Here is a 19,178-nt window from a genome sequence, read left to right as displayed (position 1 = left end):
TAGTCCATTCTGTGATCCTTAATGATCTAAAGCAGTCTTCAGTGCAATGACCTGCACCCCAAATATCTTGTAGGGAAAGTGAAGATGATGTCAATAACTCACAATAATTTAGACGACCGTTACTTCAGAGAAAACTGAAAATCAGTCCTTGTCTCAAACCTTAAGGAGGTTCCATGCACCATATAAGACTCAGAAAGTGGTCCTGCTCCTTTCTCAGACCAAAGCTGAAGATAATGAGAAACTCTTAAAACAAAATTTAAAAGATGAAAACAAAATAATACTGTCCTGGTAATGTTAATAATTCTTTTTTCAATACTGCCTAGGGGCTATTTTTTCAAAATCTAATACATTTTGTCCTTTCTATAAGTTCAAGTGTGAAAATCAGAATAGCAACTTGAACAGTTTTGACATCACTGCAGAATACAGAACATCACTGAGAGACGGAACAGCCCTACTACTGATACGTGGAGATGGACAGAACCCGAATTCCTGTTGGAGCTGCAGAGGCTCTGCAAAGCTATGAGGAATAAGAAGCAGCAGAAACGTATTGTTGCCCTGGAAGGAAGCAGCTCTGACCTTTACAGACAGAGCAGAAATGACGAGTAAGGAGGTGACAATTTCAGATAGCTCCTCTGAGCAGAGTGGTAGTACAAGAACTGCATAATACACTTCTCTGCTCCAGCACTGACAGATTGTGACCCTACTGAGAAAAAGGCAAAGCTGAAGCCAAGGAAGATGCAGGGATTAATACTTTCTTCAAATGCATGCACACACATTCTGTTAAAGACATTGTGAGACTTCACTTCAGATCTTAAGGCAGAATCTGATTCTCAATTAACAGGACCAATGCAAGCTTGCGAGGAAACTATTCTCCTTAAGACTGTGGCTCTTTATCACGGATCTCATCAGAGTTCTGTGCACACTGACTGGGAATTGCTATCTGTTTCTCTCAGAATCAGTTACTGAAGTCGTGTACTGCAGCAACACCCACTGATCACCTCTGCTTCTCGGAAGCAGCCCTGCTGTGTGACAGTTGGAAGCACTGGCAGCAGCAGCAAGCACACCCCGTTTCAACTATGCAGCACAATCTGGGAAAAAATGTAATTCATTAAATCACTTTCCTGAGCAGTAATATTGGATTTAAACATTTTTCAAGGTTGTTAAAAACACTAACAGATCTGATTTTAAATTAAAATACATTTATTGCTAGTTACAGAGTTTGGAGATTTTTCTTTTGCCTATTCACATAAAATATAATATGAACACAGATTAAGTGTTGGCTTTCACAACAGATAAACAAGCGATATTTCTACATGTCCATCGTTAGTGCCAAACATCCAGCTACCGACTGCTATGATCTTTCAATTTCAAAATGTTCACAGAGTTCCTCAATGTGCTTTAATGTAATAATAATAATAATAATAATAATAATAAAATGTAGAAACAGTTTTATTGGTGTCAATGGCTTAATTTGGAAAGAAATTATATACTCAGTTTTACACAGAATCTGTGCCGTCTTCTAATACCTCTTCTCAAAATGTTATATTTCCACCTAAGCTCCAACTTTTCTTGCTTTTCTTTTCATTTTGGGACTACCAAAATGACATTTAAATATTCTCTTTATTTCCTGCCCAACACTTACATATGTAAGCAGTCCCTGAAAGCACTAAGAGTGCTTGTTAAAGCTAGAAGGCACAACTCTAAATATATAGTGCTAAAACTTTTTCTAAAGGTAATACAAGATAGGGAGTAATTCTTGGAGCTGACAATACACAAGGAGTTGGAAAGCATACAGAACTTTTGAGCACACAAGATTTTCCAGAGCAAACTAAAAATCTATGCCTGTGATCCTTCTTTTTCAGTCTAATTTTCTCCAGTGAAGGATGGGCTGTTGTTCTGTCTGAATGTCAGCTCAAAAGACTCATGGAAAGCTGTAGAATTTGGCTGTTATTTTGTAGTAAAAGAATTGTCATTCTGAAGGATCGAATTTTTGGCTGAAGATTTGCGTGTAGTGATGCCTAGTTTTCTTCCATCTCTTTTCCCACACAGCTTTCTTAATGTTTTTTAAATTAGATAGCATTGCTTGCTATCCTATCACTAAATCCAAAACTCAGCCACAACATTATGTTCATAATTCAAATCCCTGTGAAAAGCACACAACAGGAAAATCTTCTGGTACAATAACCTCAGCCTCTCCCTGAAATACTACAAGCTCCTTTAGAAGATAACACCAAGGGAACACAATGAAACAGATATACCAGAAGAACTAGAAGGTGCACTTCAGAATTTCAATATTTTATCACTGGGAAATGTATCTTCGTCTTTCAGCATTCACTTCATCTCTCCATTTAAGAAGAAATAATAAATAAATAAAAGGAAGATCCCTAAAAAAAAAAAACCAAAGGATTTACAGAACACTGAAGCAACATGAGCACGGTGACTGAGTCAGTCTGTGAAAGAAACAGCCTTGGAAGAAAGAGCCACTCCATTTCCTCTACTTTTCCAGTTTATAAGGTTTTTGCTGCAGGCCTAACACTAGAAAACTGAAAGTTCTACTTCCAAACATTTTGCAAAATATGTTTCTTTTTCCAGTAGGAACAACGACATGTGCACTTCACTGAGACAATGCCAGCGCTGCAATAAGAATTGCATAATTGCAGCTATTTTTTTCTTAAAAAATTACACTGCTTCCACACAAGTCAACCTGCACACAACAAGTACATCACATATATAAAACATCTCTGAACAAGTTGTGTCATATTGAAAAGGAAAAAAATTATCATTCTTCAAGTTCTAAGAGAAAAATGTTTGATGTGTTTCAGACTGTATGGAACATCTTCACCACAAACTTCCCTAATTCTTGCTTTTGATTTTTCTTCAAAAAATTCAACTTCATATAGGGGCATGAAAAGCAAAAAAAGCACTACAATCTTACAATCTCTTTAAACATAGTTGTCTTACTGTTTTGAATTTATGAATTGGAAGTAAGCTTTCTCATGAGCAACGAGGATTTGGTATCTAATTCTCACTGTCTAACTCACAGTTTGTTCTAACCTGTATGCTGAACTTTATACATACCCAGTACTATCATTTTTTCTTCTTGGATGATAAAGATACAACAGTCAATTAAATAATTGAAAAGTTAAAGGGAAAAAAAAAAAAAAAAGGAAGTATCTTCTTCAGAAAATACATACTGCCTCAGTGCACAGATTCTGCAGATAATGGTGCTATTAAAAATGTAGAAGAAACAACACATTATAATAGCTTATCTAGAATGAAATTGCCCACAGACTACCTCTTCATTGAGTCTTCAGAGAGGAACAACTACAGTAGCACTCCCATTCTATGCCGCAACACTGGTACCTGCATTAAAGTCTTGTTTCCCTCAGGAACTGTATCCAAATGTAGAATCATGTGCTCCTTATTAAACAGTGTGCAACTTCTCCTTTGCATCCCAAAAATGTCAGCATAAGCCAATCTCCAACAAGAGCTGGACACAGCTGCTGATGAAACCAGCAAGGTGGATGGCACTCGTGCTGACACAGTCTACAGCTCCTTCCTCAGCTAGTGATGAACTCGTGCCCAGGACAACGATCTTACAAAGAAATTGCATTTATTCATTCTTCATTTTCCTAATTTATGTTCTAGGACATAATTAATTCAGCAAAATAAAATCACAAAATATCACCAATTACTAACAATCTGCCTATTCAGGAAAACATTTACATGGATGATCTGACAATAAGGTGCTTTCAGAACTGTGGAGAAGGGAATTTTTACCCAACTAAAAAATTAATGTGAAAGTCAAAACAACCTTCAGCAAAAAAAGAGAAAAGCTGAATTACAATTTCAGCTTATTTAGTAATTCTTATAGAAGCAGCAAGATAAGAGCCCACAGTGCCTTATTCCTCTGGCTTTTGTGAGTCAGAATAAGAAGACTCATTTTCCACAGGGAAATGTCAATAGAAATACTAAATTTATGTGGATTCTTCATAAGCAGAATTACCCTCAGATCCAAAAAGGGAGAAATAAGTCAGTTAAAAAAAAAAAAAAAATCTATAATGCAGACTTGAAATTATCATGTTTCTTTCAAGAACCTTTAAAGACAAGCAGTGACCTGTAAAATTCTAACCCTCAGAAAATTTGAAGACAAAAGTAAAACAAAGTCTCCCTGAGCTGAAGTGGGACTGATACTTCAAAAGCAATCAAACCAGAAGACAGTTAACTGTCAGATTCAAGGCAAACTCTGAAAAGTGCTACAGAATAACAGACACAGGTTAATCCTTATTAAATCAATTACGATTAGAAAATTTCAACCACACAGACCGGAACAAGAGGATAGTTGCACTGCCTCCCTACATGGCTGTAGGATTTCAGATAGACCAGTTCTTTCTACATTTTCCCCCCCAATAAATAACTCACTAAGTTGCTCACTATCACTACTGCTTCTACACAATCTGAAACAGATTTTTTTTCTTTGCAGTCAACGTTGAAAGCACAAGCAGCAACTAAGCACATCAGAAAAATTTCCAAGGCAACGTAAATAAATTCTCAGCTGTCTTCACCTCCCTTCTAAATCTTAACCCAATGCAGCCAGCAAAAGTTTGGAATGAGAAACTTCCCAGTTTTATACTACCGGGAATCAAGCTGATTTATTCATTCAACAGAACAACCTAAATGTAATTGACTATTATCTTTGATCAATATCTCTTGCTTTGCAAATAAACATTTCAATTTTGCTCTGGTATTTAGGGAACAATAAGAGGCACTTGTCCTCTACTGATGTCCTTTCAAATATCACTGTAACATTAACTGTCAATAAAGAGAAAGAAAGAAAGCAAGCAAGTAACAAGGATGATCTTAAAGTCTCAAAATATCCTATGTATTGCCTGCAGACTTTAGGCCCCTAACGCTAGGAGATATTAACAACACTGTTATCTAGATATAGCACAGTGATACTAACGTATCATTTCACTTTCAATTTTACCAAGTGATGGATATTTGTAATCAGCAGATGGTAAGATTTTGCCACCACCACTGCTGCAATAAGATATTTGGCACCGAACTACTTGATTGTATTTACTTATTTTTGAAAGCTGTGATGTCAGCACATCATGAACACTTCACAGAACCATATTATTGGCCACATTCCACAGCCAGTTTTCAAAATCATCAGCACACGCATTGAAAGTGTATATAAAGCAGTACTGATGGCCTACTTCAGGCATTAGAGAGGTATAACTGCCATAATACACAGCAAGCTGGACTGTCACGTAGAATAAAAGGGGCACTGTGAAATTACAAGCTTGAGGGGAGGATTTCATGGCTCTTTCTGAGACCATTGTCATGTCCACAGAATAGTTATTACTGAACAGATTGAGTTTATCATTTTGAGTTTCCATGTGAAAGAGCTGTTCCCTATAAAAGGCAGTAATTTAATGTATTAGAATCACTCAATTTTTTCAACAAAAAAATGGGAAAACAAACCGAAACCATACTTCTATATTAGAATTTGGTTTTAATACTGATGTTAATTATGTACCATATAGCAATTACATCACATACATCTACTTGTAGAAATATAGATCTGAAAGATTTCTAGACCAAGCCATGTTAAAACACTTTAGAGATATCAGTTGCTGAAACCTCACAAAACTGCAAAGGGATGGGCTAAAGACATTTCTAAAGCAAAATGAATTCTTGGGAGAGACACAATACCATTAATATTCAACAGTCACATTCTTCAGGCCAATGCAGTTATTCACAGGACACTTCCAGCTATTTCTTTTGCTCTTAACATTCCACAGGAACCACTCATCACCTAATGTGCTTGCCACTGTCTAAAGAGCCTGATTCTGCACTACTAAGTGCATGGGAGGCATTATTATCAAATAAAGAAAGACAAGAAGCTATCCCTGTTAATTGAGCTGGAAGTGCTTGCTTTTAATTCACTGTTGTTTAATCTTAGAAGAAACATTTTGGTTGTATTAATAAAGACAGGTCATTTATTATGTAGAACATAGATCTATTTAATATTCTTAAACCATGGATTATTTAACAATTGGTGATTTAGTGGTCATATTTATTCTTCCAATTTACTTCAGCAGACATTTATATATATGATATGATATCCTGCTTGGCATATATGCCTAATTGAATCATTTAGTGGTTTATGGATGTGAGACAGGACTGCAAATAAAATTAGTTTTCTTTTTCTTCTTAAAAGAGAACTAGCACATGAAGAAAGCAGAAATCCATTCTAGAGTACTGAGAAAATGAAAAGCTGTGTCTGGCAAAGAAGTAAAATACAAATAAAAATTGTTGGTATGTAACTACAAAAAGTATTATATTTTTACCATTCTAAAAAAGTATTTCGAAATTATATAAAAACACTAGGGAAATAGTTCACTTAAAATGACAACCAAAATTCTTAAGAGTAGCAACAGCTTATTCCAGTTAATGCAAATAACAGCTAGCAAAACAAGCAGCAGCTGTAAATTACAGAGAAACATTATGTAAAATATTCTATATGTATGGACAAACAACTAACCCCCAGAAATATAAAGTTACACAAGTTCACCCTTCTCCTGCCCTGTGTGTTCACCAAGCAGCAATGGAGATCCTCCACCACAATTAACAGCCAGATCTGGCACATTCAAGCTGTTAATCTTTAATGCATCTTCTTTCTGTATGGTAGCCATGTACCACATCTAAACAATTATTTCCATCTGAACACTATTTAATTGAGGACAGCAAAAATTTAAGGGATAATTTTCAGCCTAATTCACAGTATAGAGTCATCAAATTACACATTCCTATTAGCACAAATTGATCTTAGTAAAGACACCTATAAAGGAAAAAAAAAAAACAACAAAACTCTTGGACTCTTGGAGGACCAGCTGTGATAGGACAAGGGGCAAAGGCTTCAGACAGAAAGAGGGGAGATTTAGATTGGATGTAAGGAGAAAGTTTTTTACAATAAGGGTGGTGAGACACTGACACAGGCTGTCCAGAGAGGCGGTGGATGCCCTGTCCTTGGAGACCTGCAAGGTCAGGCTGAAGGGGCTCTGAGCACTGATGGAACGGTGGGTGCTCCTGTTCATTGCAGGGAGTCGGACCAGATGGCCTCTAAGGGTCATTTCTGACTGAAATGTTTTTACGATTCTATGAAAATGCTACAAGGGAAAGAGCAATCCTTATTCAAATAAATGCTTTAAGATAGGTCTGACTTACACTAATTATGAGCAGTCTATTCTGCACATTTTATCTTATACACTACTCATATTCCTCCTCAGCTTATTCTGCAGGTAGACAACTGTAGAGAAAGCTCATTCATTTTAACAAGATCCCTTTCTCTCATTTTCTCTTTTAATGCTAGTCTGATCCATAGGTTTCTATAGTTACTTACCAGCATTTATGATCAACAAAGCTAATTAGATTTGGAAGATACACGACTGATCTGCCCAACAGGCTGAGATGATTCTGTATACAAGAGTTCCATTGATTCCAATCAGTTTTATTCAGATCTATGTTTTCCATATACTTCTGCATACAGTATTGCTTAACATTTTGTATATTCGAATCTGGAACTTTAACATTTCATACATTAGTAACACATTAATTCAACTCCCCCTGTAACATGAATTTTATTTTCTATATTGCGTGCTTCTATAATTTAGTTTGGAGAATGCGTTCCTTACTACTTTTCATGTACTATTCTTGTAGCTTGACTCTTCATAAGACCTTTTCTTCAAGGGAAACTTACTATTAGAACACATCTTAGGTACATGACGAGTCAATTGAAAAATATCAGTCATACCTGAGTACACTAAAAATATGGGGAAAAAAGGCCCATCTCAGAGGGAGCCATTCATTCCATATACCTGAGGACCTTTTTAAAGTGGACATTGTGCTGCAGAAAGTGCTTTTTTTTTTTTTTTTTAAATACTGTCTCTAAAATAACTTCTTGTCTTTACTTAAAGTCCTTTGTTCATAAACAATAAGACAACACTTGCTAAAACTCAGTAAATCAAATTCACAGCAATGACCATTATCTCAGGAAAACATTTAGTTGATTAAATGCACAGGTGCTTTTAGGTGAATGAAAGCACTGGCAGAAGCCTGCGAGGTGAAAGCATCTTTTGCACAGCACGTTCAGCAGACTTGGAGGCACAGCAGTGAGTCTGCGTCTCTCATGTCTAATTTGACAAATTCTTACTCATTTCTGAGCCCAGACATGGAGTAATGGCCATCCAGACACAGCCCTTTGGAATGATACAGGTGTCTTCACAAACTCAGTCTGTTTGACAGGCCTTAAAGCAGGAAGCTTCCAGCAACAAAATAAATATATTCCAGGATTCACATTTATGAAGGAGGAATTTCAAATCTGGTGATTTGACTCTCCACTGCGCATGGTTTTCAGATGTTATTTTTCAATTCATTATGAATGCCAGCATGTCAACGCTGGTGTTTGATATCATATGATAGTAATAGGACATGACAGTTTTCATCAACAACAGGGACAGAACATTTTAATTTTCTTAGTGTACAAGGATAATAATAGTTCACATCAATCCCAGTGTGAAGCATAATACTTACTGGAAAGACGTTCAGAGAGATTTTTTTTTAAATAATAGCTCAACAGAAAGCCATAGCATGGGTATGGTCTTCAGGTCAGCACTGCTTGCAATATGGGGACAGCAGGAGACAATTGCTACACAATGAACCAACAAGTGTGTTTCTCCACTGAGAAAAGTGGTAAGGCACATGAAAATCATCTTTGCCATGTCTTGAGCAGGTGAGGTAGATCTGTACAGGCCAGCTCCAGCACTCTTCTCAGACTTAATCATTTCACAATACATACTCCCATCTAATTAAATGTTGCATAAGGTGAAATACTCAGAAATATCCAGAAGCTTCTTATTTGTTCTACCACAAGATTCCAATATTTCACTTAGAAATTTGCTTTCAGATATTTCAGACGTGGACTAGAATTCAACACTAATGTCATACATTTCTTATGATCATTTAAGTTAAACTACAGCTACTGACTCAGCAAAATGCCTCTTATAGATGGTAAATTTCATTTCTAAACACAGATCAGAGATTTAGCAAATAATACCAACAGTTTAATAAGTTTATTGTTAAGGTTAAATGCCTTTTCCCAGTGTTCTTCCAAGCTGAAAAATAATAAGTCTAATCATAGGCATCCTTAACACAGTATTGATGCTCATGCCCTTAGAAATCAAATGGAGCTTACTTACACTATAACTCATGTTATACAGAACAGAGATGATAGTAATCTCACTCAAATCTGCTGCATTTTTCTGAACTTTCAATACTCAATGATCTTAAATCTATAATACCAAAAGCATGCAAGTATATCTATGGTACAGAAGATCTCTCTCAGCTTTTCATTTATCCCAATAAAGCTATTTTCTAGTTAGTCAACTTGTTTAATAACAACTGCAGTGCCTTAACAAGATCCCAGTAACTTTTCTCCACTTGGAACACCAGTATGACTCCTAAATCCAGAACACGAGCAACTCAATCACAAGACAAAATAGTTGTTATGCAAAGCCTTTGCTGTTGCATCAGTGCTTGGTAACAAAAACCATGCACTGGGTGCAAGCCTGCAATTCTCTGATAAGTTCCTTCTTGTTCCACCTCCCTCAAGTATTTCTCTAATATTTTGTGACCATTTCTTTCAGGAATCTTGACACTTACTTCCTTCAGTGCAACACTTCTCTCTGACTCCAAAGCTAACCAATTCCTGTCCCCTCCACAAGCAGCTTCTAGTACAGAGGTATTAATCCCTATACCACCACAGGCAGTACACACACTTGATAAGAAGTAGAACTCATTGACAGGAAAGGAACCATTTTCTCAGATTGCACAAATCCATTTTAAAAAGTAATTCCGTACACTTCCTTTGAATGTTCCCACACAAATGAACAGCAAAATAAAGTAGGAAGAGCAAAATAAATGGTCCTTGAATTTGCAAGCAACAGCCTAGGAGTGATACTTCAAATAAATAAGACTTAAAATTAAGAATACGAAAATAGATAAAACCAGTGAAGAACAAACCCAACAAATGTTTGAACACAGGAAAGCCTACTTTTCTGTGAAAGAAGTATCAACCGGATGTGTAACGTGGTCATGACAGATATGACATCAATGAAGAAATTAAGTTTTAAGGAATTATCTTTATCAGTTATGCCTAAGTTGTTATTTTTCTTACTGTTTCTAACAAACCATAAGAATGAATAAATATGAGTAAGAAAGAAAACCAGAACAATATGTAAGTAGTTATTTTCTATCATCTGCCACATACAAGCCATGCTTGATGTCTAGCAGTTCAAGGAAGTCCTTAAGGTGAAACTGAAATATCTATAAATCTTGGGTTGTTTAGCTAGAGATATCTGTGAATCTTTGGAACACATAAAGAATGACAGAGTTACCCAAATAAAACAGGCACTGCAAGTTTCACATGAAGGAATGAAGAAGAAAATCCAGTGCTTATGGCTGTTATTTCCTTGAAGGTTTCAGGCAAAGCTTGACACAGGTGTGATTAAAACAAGAAAGCATACATCCAAATTCTGCCTCTTAGCAACAAAATATAATCTTAGTACTTGATTTAAAAGACAGGTGATGAATCACAAGTCTTCATAAATAAGGAGATGGCAATACACCCTCTTTGCATGGTGTAAATGTCGTGAGAGAAAGAGATGGAAAGCAAACACATAGCTGAGCCACTACCATCTGCACAATTAATATATGTTCTAAGCAGCAAGAGCGTAGGAGGAAAATGCATCATCACTTATGACTATGCAGTCATTAGCCAAGATCCTAATCTTCATAAGGAAAACGAATTAAAAACTCACCATTTACTGTGGCTGTCACAGCAGCTCCATAAACAAAAGAAACAATGGCCCCACTGGATTTGGGTGAAAACCGTGCATTTTGAAGTGGTTGTTAGTAAGCAGAAGCATGACATCAAGATAAATTGGTAATTTAATGCTGCTAATCTAAGGCAATAACTGCTCCCTCCCGCTACTTCAAACAGTTTTTCTATGAGGAAAAAAAAAACAACAGAGCACATGGCAAATTTCAGAGGAAAACAACAACTAAGGAATAAGCAAGGTCTGTAACTGGATGAAAAATTGACCATGAAAATATTACTGACTTTCCTGAAGGTTTATAGCTTGTATAGACATTACAATAGGAAATTATTGAACAGAAAGTCTGGCTAAGCATGCTTAGATGGGGCAAATAGCAAAGCACACTAAGGAAAGTCAGAAGGGGGGAGGATAATGCTTTTCTTTAACAAAAGAAAGAAGAAGAGAGCTTTGCTAGTGCTAATAATATGATCAGTTAGAAATGGGGCAGAACCACTCAAGTTGCCACACTGCTGTCAGCCACTGATGTATATTTACTCACCCTGTTTATTTTCATTTGAATACAATATTAAAAATGATGTAAAAGAAAAGCCCAGACATCCTACAGGGACAGAAGGGAGGCCCTTTCCCATTCCCCTTCAGACTCTTTGCTAACACAGACATTTCTGTCTACACTGAGAGGTACTTGTTTATCTAAATGGGAGCTCTGCCAGGTTTCTGGCTATGAGATGACTTCAAGACAGACCTCTTTCTTGGTAAATAAAGGCTACAGTGCAGAGCTGACACCTTAATCTCTTAACTGATATCATGCTTTTGAGATGGAGTACAAAAGATCATTTGTTAAACTAAATTCAAGCTATCAGCTTATTTTAAACAACACATTGAACATCACATTTTCCATGGCCAGTGAGAACTGCCGAGCAACAAAAAACTGTAATGAATAATACCTTTCACTTATTCCTACCTGTCAAAACTAACAAATATAAATGCATTCTCATTTCCAGAACTTTTCTCTCAATTGAAGTTGAATTAAAAATCTGGAATTATCAGGATGTCGCCTTCTTCACCTTATTTCTATAGATATTTGTGTTTTTCTGCTATGGATGGAACATTTAAGCTTGGCATATTTCCACCCCATTTTGCAGACTTCAGAAATTCAGCAATACAAGAGAGATATTTTGAGATATTTGCTCAGGCCAAACTAAGTTTTCTAGGTTTGTCACCTCAGCTATCAGTAATGTATCTAGCATAAGTCAAAGTGCAATATGCAACAGTTCCATTACCTTATGAAACAAAACTAAAAGCCATTCCTGCTATTTAATTGCACTGGCAAACCTAACAACAACAAGAAAACAAAGAAAAAAACAAAATCTACGTGAGAAAAATTGTTTTATCAATGCTTTCTTTTCAATCATAAGGTTAAGTCATATTCACCTTTCCCCTTCTGAATTTACATAATTCAGGCATCCCATCTATCAGTCATATACTTCCTAATTGTCTTTTATTCATCTAATACCTTTTAATTCCTCTGAATTAATTTCCAAGATTCTGTAATCACTATAATGAATAATAAAAGCAACAATATTTACTTTCATTCTTGACACTGAACAAACATTACTCTCCAGTTCAGTAGGGTTGTATTTTCTTGTGGGGGTTGTATTCCCATCACTAATGATTTTCACTATTAGTTTTTACCACCAGTACAAAGCATATTTTCCTAGCAATGTCATAAATCATAGATTTAGATTGATTAGATTAATTGATTAGATGCAGAAATTAAAGCTACACTGAAATAAAACAAACAGATTAAACTTAAAGAAACTTAGGAGAGGACCAGACAAGATGTGACAGGTGGAGTTAGAGTCTATCTCGTTCAATATATGCAAATTACAGTATTTATGGATAGAGGATACTAACACAAAAGGATCAAAAAAAGTACCATATCACCACAATAACCAATTCACCCTTATGTAATGTTTCTGGACAGTTTTGGAGATCACATAAAGTGTTAAATATAGCAATATGAATAGTACCACTATATTTAAACTCCTTGTAGACTTTGAGTCCATCCAACTAAGTCAAAGGAGATGGTGACAGGAAGTTTGGCTTCAACATCATGTGCATCTAAGTGGGTACCTAGAGAACAATGTGTAGAGGGAAGATTTCTTTCTAATCCTTGTGTATACAAAGATGGTTTTAGTTTCAAATAACAGGGTTTTCATCCCTCCCCCTTGGTTGTTTTAAATGTACAGCAAAGCTCCTAGAAAGGCATGATTTCTTTTTAGATAAATATTTCCACAAGACTTCTTCTGTTGAAGGTCTACTGAAATTACATGAAAATAACTAATGACATCTCTGTCTTATGGCTATTCCATTACGTCTTTAAAAATCTAACAGTAAAAAATGTATAGCAGTCAGAGAGGGGATGACATGACATTTCTGCAGTAACGCTAACACTATGAAAGCACGTTTAAACGTAATTAAGGATAACTGTAACAGAATATTTGTAAGTATTATGTGATTTGGAGATCCTCTTCTAGAAAATGCCAACGGACTAAAGATGCATGGCACTACTGAATGTTAGCTGAGATAAAAATGTAATGATCTGTCATGCGGTTATGAAATAAACTTTAGTGCATATAATTTAATAAATGTAAAAAGCAGAGGAATTAACTTTTATGTTTCAGTAAGCGCCTCCTTGCCTGGGTCTTATTTCCCAGATTGTGCACTCATTGCCATCTCTATTTTTTTGCATACAGAACCAGATGGAGTAGATAGAGAGATAATGAGAGACGATGATAAAATGAAAGAAACATACAGCCTATCTCTGAAAGAATGGCGCTTAGCAGCAAGGTCTATCAATTATTTATATCCTCGACAAACTATATAAAACACTCTGTAGTCATCATAATGTTGGCAGTTTATAAGCTCTCTTCAAGTAGTTTTCATTGCTTGAAATTTGTAATATCTTGGTTAAAAAAAAAAACTACAAAGTAGATTGTGATAAACCTTATGTTCATGGTAAATTAATGTTATGTTACTTTCCCATATAAGCAGAAGCATTTAGAACTTCGGAATCTCTCTTTCTTTGCAGTATCAGATACATTGGCTTAATGTTAGCCATTTATCTTCACAAGCCAATAAGTAATATTGTAAGTAATGCTGTCTCTCCTGCACCAAAACACATGGTGGTTCTTAATTGACATTCCGTCCCATGAGAAAGAAATCATCTTGTCCTAAGTCAAACCGAGTAAAGAGTCAGAGAAGACTCCATCCTTTACCACTTCAGTCCTTATGTCTCTTCTTTATCCACATACAATACACTTCAATGAAACAGATTTTAAAACAATTAAAAACTACTTTGCAACAGTAAATTACTTTCTTTTCTTTTTTTTTTTTTTCTCCAGAAAGATAAAACAGACCTTAATGGTTTACAGACTAACTACATTTATTAGAGTACATTTGAACCCCCAAAATCCAAAGGCAAACGGCTTTAACTTGTGATCTTGTACCAAGAATGCTTGCTACTAATTTTTACAGTTTAAGAGTCCTGAGAAAGTCCATGAGAGGGAAGACTGCAAACCAGAACATTTTGGTCCTAGCCATATTGCATCAGTTTTGGGTAATGTACATGAAACACATCTCAAAAGCATTTCTCTAGCAGCTATTCAACCCTGTGTTTTTGTTTTTGTTTTTGTTTTTTTCTGTTCTGATGCTGAAGAGAAAGCACTGTAACGTTTTTCAGTAACTTTTGAATACTTTTTCAATAAATGTTTTAAATAGACAACATGCAGTCATGCAACACTTTCTACAGTACAACTGACAATGTAGCAGTGGTTGTTACCCTGCAGAAGGCTTCCAGAGAAGTAGTTGATTTTTTGCATTAATCTGAAAGTCTTTTAAAAGGCCATATGCCTCTAAATACCTTTCACTTTTAAAGACAAAACTTGGAACAAATATTTTGAAGTGTCTGATTTTTAAAAGCAGTCTCAACGGAGACAGCCTGGTTGGTATATTGTACAGTCTATAATTAACGATCACCCAATTAAGAAATTAGCTGGGAGGATGACACACTCTGGCAAACCATCCCCATCAAGTGCTAAATCTGGGTTTACAGTTCACATGTGAGAAAAATTTGGGGACATGAACATTTGTTCTTTTCTGTTTCAGAACTGAGAGCTTTTGCAGACTACAAGTCATGGAGATCTACAGGATACAGATGATGCCCCCTTGAAACGTCACCCACTATAAAGCCAGCAATCTGTGAGGGGCCAGGCTGCAGGTCAGGTCACTGCACTAACTGCTAAGGTCCTTTCAATTCTGACATTGAGCATGCCTGTAAGTACTTTCTCTGTGATTTGATCTTGTAGTCTCCCTCCAGCCCTGAGACATTTTTCCCATCTGCTCGTACAGATGGCACAATCAAGTGAATTTAAAACAATGTTTTTCCAAACTTTTCTGTTTTCTCTCTCCTTAAATTACATGGTTCTAGGCTAATAGAAGCAGGGACTATTCTAGGGATGCCTACTCAGAAGGAAATGTGTGCAAACTAAACGGCTACAGCAAATGCCTGCATTGCAGCCTAAACAGCTAACATAACAACCAAGGATAAGCATGCTTAAAAACACTCCTCTGCATTGTTTACACATATCCCTCGAGTCTGGAGAACTTATCTGGAAATATCACAAGAGCAGAATTTCTTGCAGTATCCGATTTCTCCATATCTAAGCAGGACCGCATATTGTTCCAGGAAAAGCTTCCCTCAAGTACTTTGCACATTGAGAGCAAAATGAAATTTACATTTGTGGAGGAATCTAAAAATATGTATCTAGTCCCAAGAGATACAGAAACCACCTGGACTTTTCAATTAAAAAATAACAGCCAGATTTCAGGAGTTTAGAAGATTATTTCTCAAAAACTATCTTCACCGTTCTGTAAAGCTCCGTGACAAAACAAGTTGAAACAGCAGGTAGACAAATGAGCTGTTCTCTTTCAAAGAAAAACATTTTGGAAAAAATTAAAAAAAATCCTGGAGATATAACTTACATAAACAAAGACCTCCAGTACTTGCAGCTTCTTAAAACACTTATCAGAAAAATAAAAAATCAATTCATTTAAGAAGTAGTTTCCAAAATTTTACTGTAATGCTCATCAAAATGTAAAAGAAAAATTATCTATAGAATCACAAGAACAAATCTGTGTAAGAAAGGGGAGGTAAGTTTTTTCTAATTCTAAACAAGAGACTCATTTTCCTTCCACATGCAAGGCCTTAAAGCTTCACTCTTAATACGTTATGATCCAGTCCCAACATCCATCTCAGAATTCAAATTTTGACTTTTAAAAATATGCTAATAGAAATTTATATAATCTATATCTACATACAGTCTACATATACATTACATAAACATATATCTAAGTCTATGTATAGCAACTCTAAGTACACATTTAGCATCCACCTCATTAGCTGAGGCTCTATCACAGCATTCTGCAATAAAATTTTATGAATATCTTTCCTAAACAAAAATTTCCTTTTTCAGAATCTTCAAGTATCAGCAAAACCAATTCGATAGAATACGTTACAGAAGAAAAATCAGATAGATTTATGTTGCTGTAATTCTCAGTTATGTTAAAAGTTAAATTTCAATTTAAGGTTAAGTGTTTGATGACCCTTATTTGTTTTTGGAATGCATCTATGCAATATCCTCAGAGCAACTTAAACTATTACATGGTTCTTTAGCTGATAGAGATTTTCTTGTTAATAGAGTAAATGCCACAGTTTGCCTGTTAGGCAATAAAGCTCTGAATTTTTTTCACTCGATTGCAATGTAATAATCTTGGATAATAGGGCTTTTAATGGAAAAGATTCCTGTGACTTAAAGCCTTTTTCCTATTAAGCTTAATTGAATTAATTATTCACATACTAATGATTTAACAGCTATTCATATAAAACAGAAGCAAAAGATCCTCTTGAATACTTATCCTATACTTAAGATCTCATAAAGGAACTGAAGTAAAAGATATCTTTGTTTTCTTTCGGATAGGGGAGGTATTTAAAATCCAACTACCCACTCTCCTGCTGTGGATGGAGGTGTTCTGAAGAAAAATGCATCTCCAATCTTTGAGTCCTATGTAGAAGATCCTTAAGACAGTCAGCGGTCTCCCTTTTTATTCCAAAAATTGCATCTTTCCCCAAATTGGCTCATTTTATCAATGTCTTGCCACATAGAAAAAGTGCAACAGTGATTCTAAGGGCAGCAGAGTAGATTTGTATCTATAAAACAGCTACCATCCCAAAGTGCATATCAAGGTTGACAATTTATAATTCTTCATAATAATGCTTAGCACTTACACCGCGTTTTATGAGATCAAAGCACTTCACAAACTAATTAATCTTCACAACACCCTTGTGAGAAGGTAGGTTTTACTATTCCAATTTAATAAATGGAACAACTGAGGCAGAGGAATTGTACAGTTTGTTTCATGCCACAAAGGGAGTCCTGGTCTTCAGTTTATAGATGAGAAGTAACAGAAGCACTAGTTCTGTGGTGAATTCCCTGGGACCGCCAACTGAACTATTTGCATGAGTAAAGAAAATAGAATCTGGCCCATACCTTGTTTTGTTAAAATTACAGACAATTCACTTAAGGAACTTACAAGGGAATCAAGAAGCCCAGTTCCTTTCCTTGTGTAGAATCAAATTCACTGTACAAGTGACAGAAATAAATACATACAACTGTGTGCTGCTTTCCTTTACATTAGGGAAAAAAATAATCAAGATAAAAGCGCCTCTTCCTTGACTTGAGTTACAGGCAGAGTAGAAAAATCTCACAAGAAGTAAGATAAATGTAGTAAAGAAAGCTTTTAGAATTCACATCCCCCCAAATTCACATTCTATCTTTTCCTCAACATGAAAACATCAAACCTTCTAGACTGAAGTTCTGCAGGGTTTTCGGTTGTTTTTGTTTTTGTTTTTTTTTTTTAAGCCAGTCAACATTTTCTGCTTTGTTACATACCACATCATATTAAGTCAGTCATCTTTTGCAGGAATATATATAAATCTCTCAAGGGAATTGTTTTCTTTTTTCTATGAATGCTACAAAAGAGGTTCCATTTCTCAAACCTTCAAAAGTTCTTTTGTTTATTTCTGCAGTCATTAAAAATTTATTTAATGAGTATGTAGCCATTCACTCACAAAACTAGGCTGAATGACATTTCAGGTCAAACCTTTTATCAGCAAAAATGAGAAAGCTGATTTTCATGACAGTAACATACAAACCAATTAAATGTTTAATTAACATTGTTTATAAAATATATCATTTAATTAAACAACCAATTCAGACATACATTTTCCTTTTTCTCCACCAATCCTCTCCTTATAATTGTTATTTCAACTTCTTTGAGGATGCAGTTCTAAGAACAGCGTTTAATCCAGAATGCGTATTTACAATAGTATTTATAGTCTTATGTGTTCTTAAATATTTTGGAACTGTACTAAAAATCAAAGTTTATTTATAATCCAAATTTTACATTAAAAATCTTCATCCATTCTTTAAACACTTCAAATAGTTTCTGGAATATCAGCAGTTTTACAGAACGTAGCAATACAAAGAACAGCAATAAATAAGGCAAACAAATAGGCATAAATTTGAAGCCACGATTAAAAGACTAAAAATAAGGAGTCAGAAATGGTTCGCACTGACCTTAGTCCATACAAGACCGTCCCATCTGGATGCAAGCGGATCATCCTGTTCTTCACAGTGACACCATGTACAAATGACTTCTTGTCATTCAGGAAATAGGTATCAGGAACCCATAGCTGATCAGCTACTCTATTGTCCAGAGTAAGGTTTAGAGGTATTACATTATATGACAGCCTCTTATCTCTCCATGCTTGCTGAAAGTACATTGTCAAGGTATAGTCCTGTAGTTATGAAAACAAGAAAAGATGATTTACATTAAAATAGAGGGCATAAAGACATAAGTATGCAAATTTAGCTGTTGTGATTTTGCTTCTTTCAGTTTAGAATTTCTGTAAGTAAACTTTACTGTTACTGTGCTGAAGAGCTTATACCTACTTAACAGGAATGAGAAAATATAAAAGATTGATTTTTTGTGACTGACATGGAATTTCAATATTTAAAAAAAGAATAATAGAGAAAAAAAATATTTTCAGATGGTTAACAACTTGCAATTTTATAGCACATTACAAGCCAACAAATTCTAGGAAGTAAACATTCACAGACCTAACTTTTACTTCACAGCCTCCACTGTATTCAGCAA

The 19,178-nt window shown here is 35.4% G+C and overlaps 1 protein-coding gene across 3 annotated transcripts in view; it reads right to left on the bottom strand.

Moving 5' to 3' along the window:
* The window catches only part of GABRB2 (gamma-aminobutyric acid type A receptor subunit beta2), a 132,966-nt gene that overhangs the window by 64,759 nt on the left and 49,029 nt on the right, over window positions 1-19,178 (bottom strand). For all 3 annotated transcript variants that reach the window (XM_042880678.1, XM_042880676.1, XM_042880677.1), the window contains exon 4: window positions 18,599-18,819. In XM_042880678.1, the coding sequence (XP_042736612.1) occupies window positions 18,599-18,819 (221 nt within the window). The remainder of the gene's footprint in view (window positions 1-18,598; window positions 18,820-19,178) is intronic.

This window comes from Lagopus leucura, unplaced genomic scaffold (assembly GCF_019238085.1).
Source record: "Lagopus leucura isolate 7727_CA_CO unplaced genomic scaffold, USGS_WTPT01 Super-Scaffold_100027, whole genome shotgun sequence".
NCBI classification, from domain to species: Eukaryota; Metazoa; Chordata; class Aves; order Galliformes; family Phasianidae; genus Lagopus; species Lagopus leucura.
Note: the sequence above shows the minus strand (reverse complement) of the source record. Positions and strands in the feature narration are given on the sequence as shown.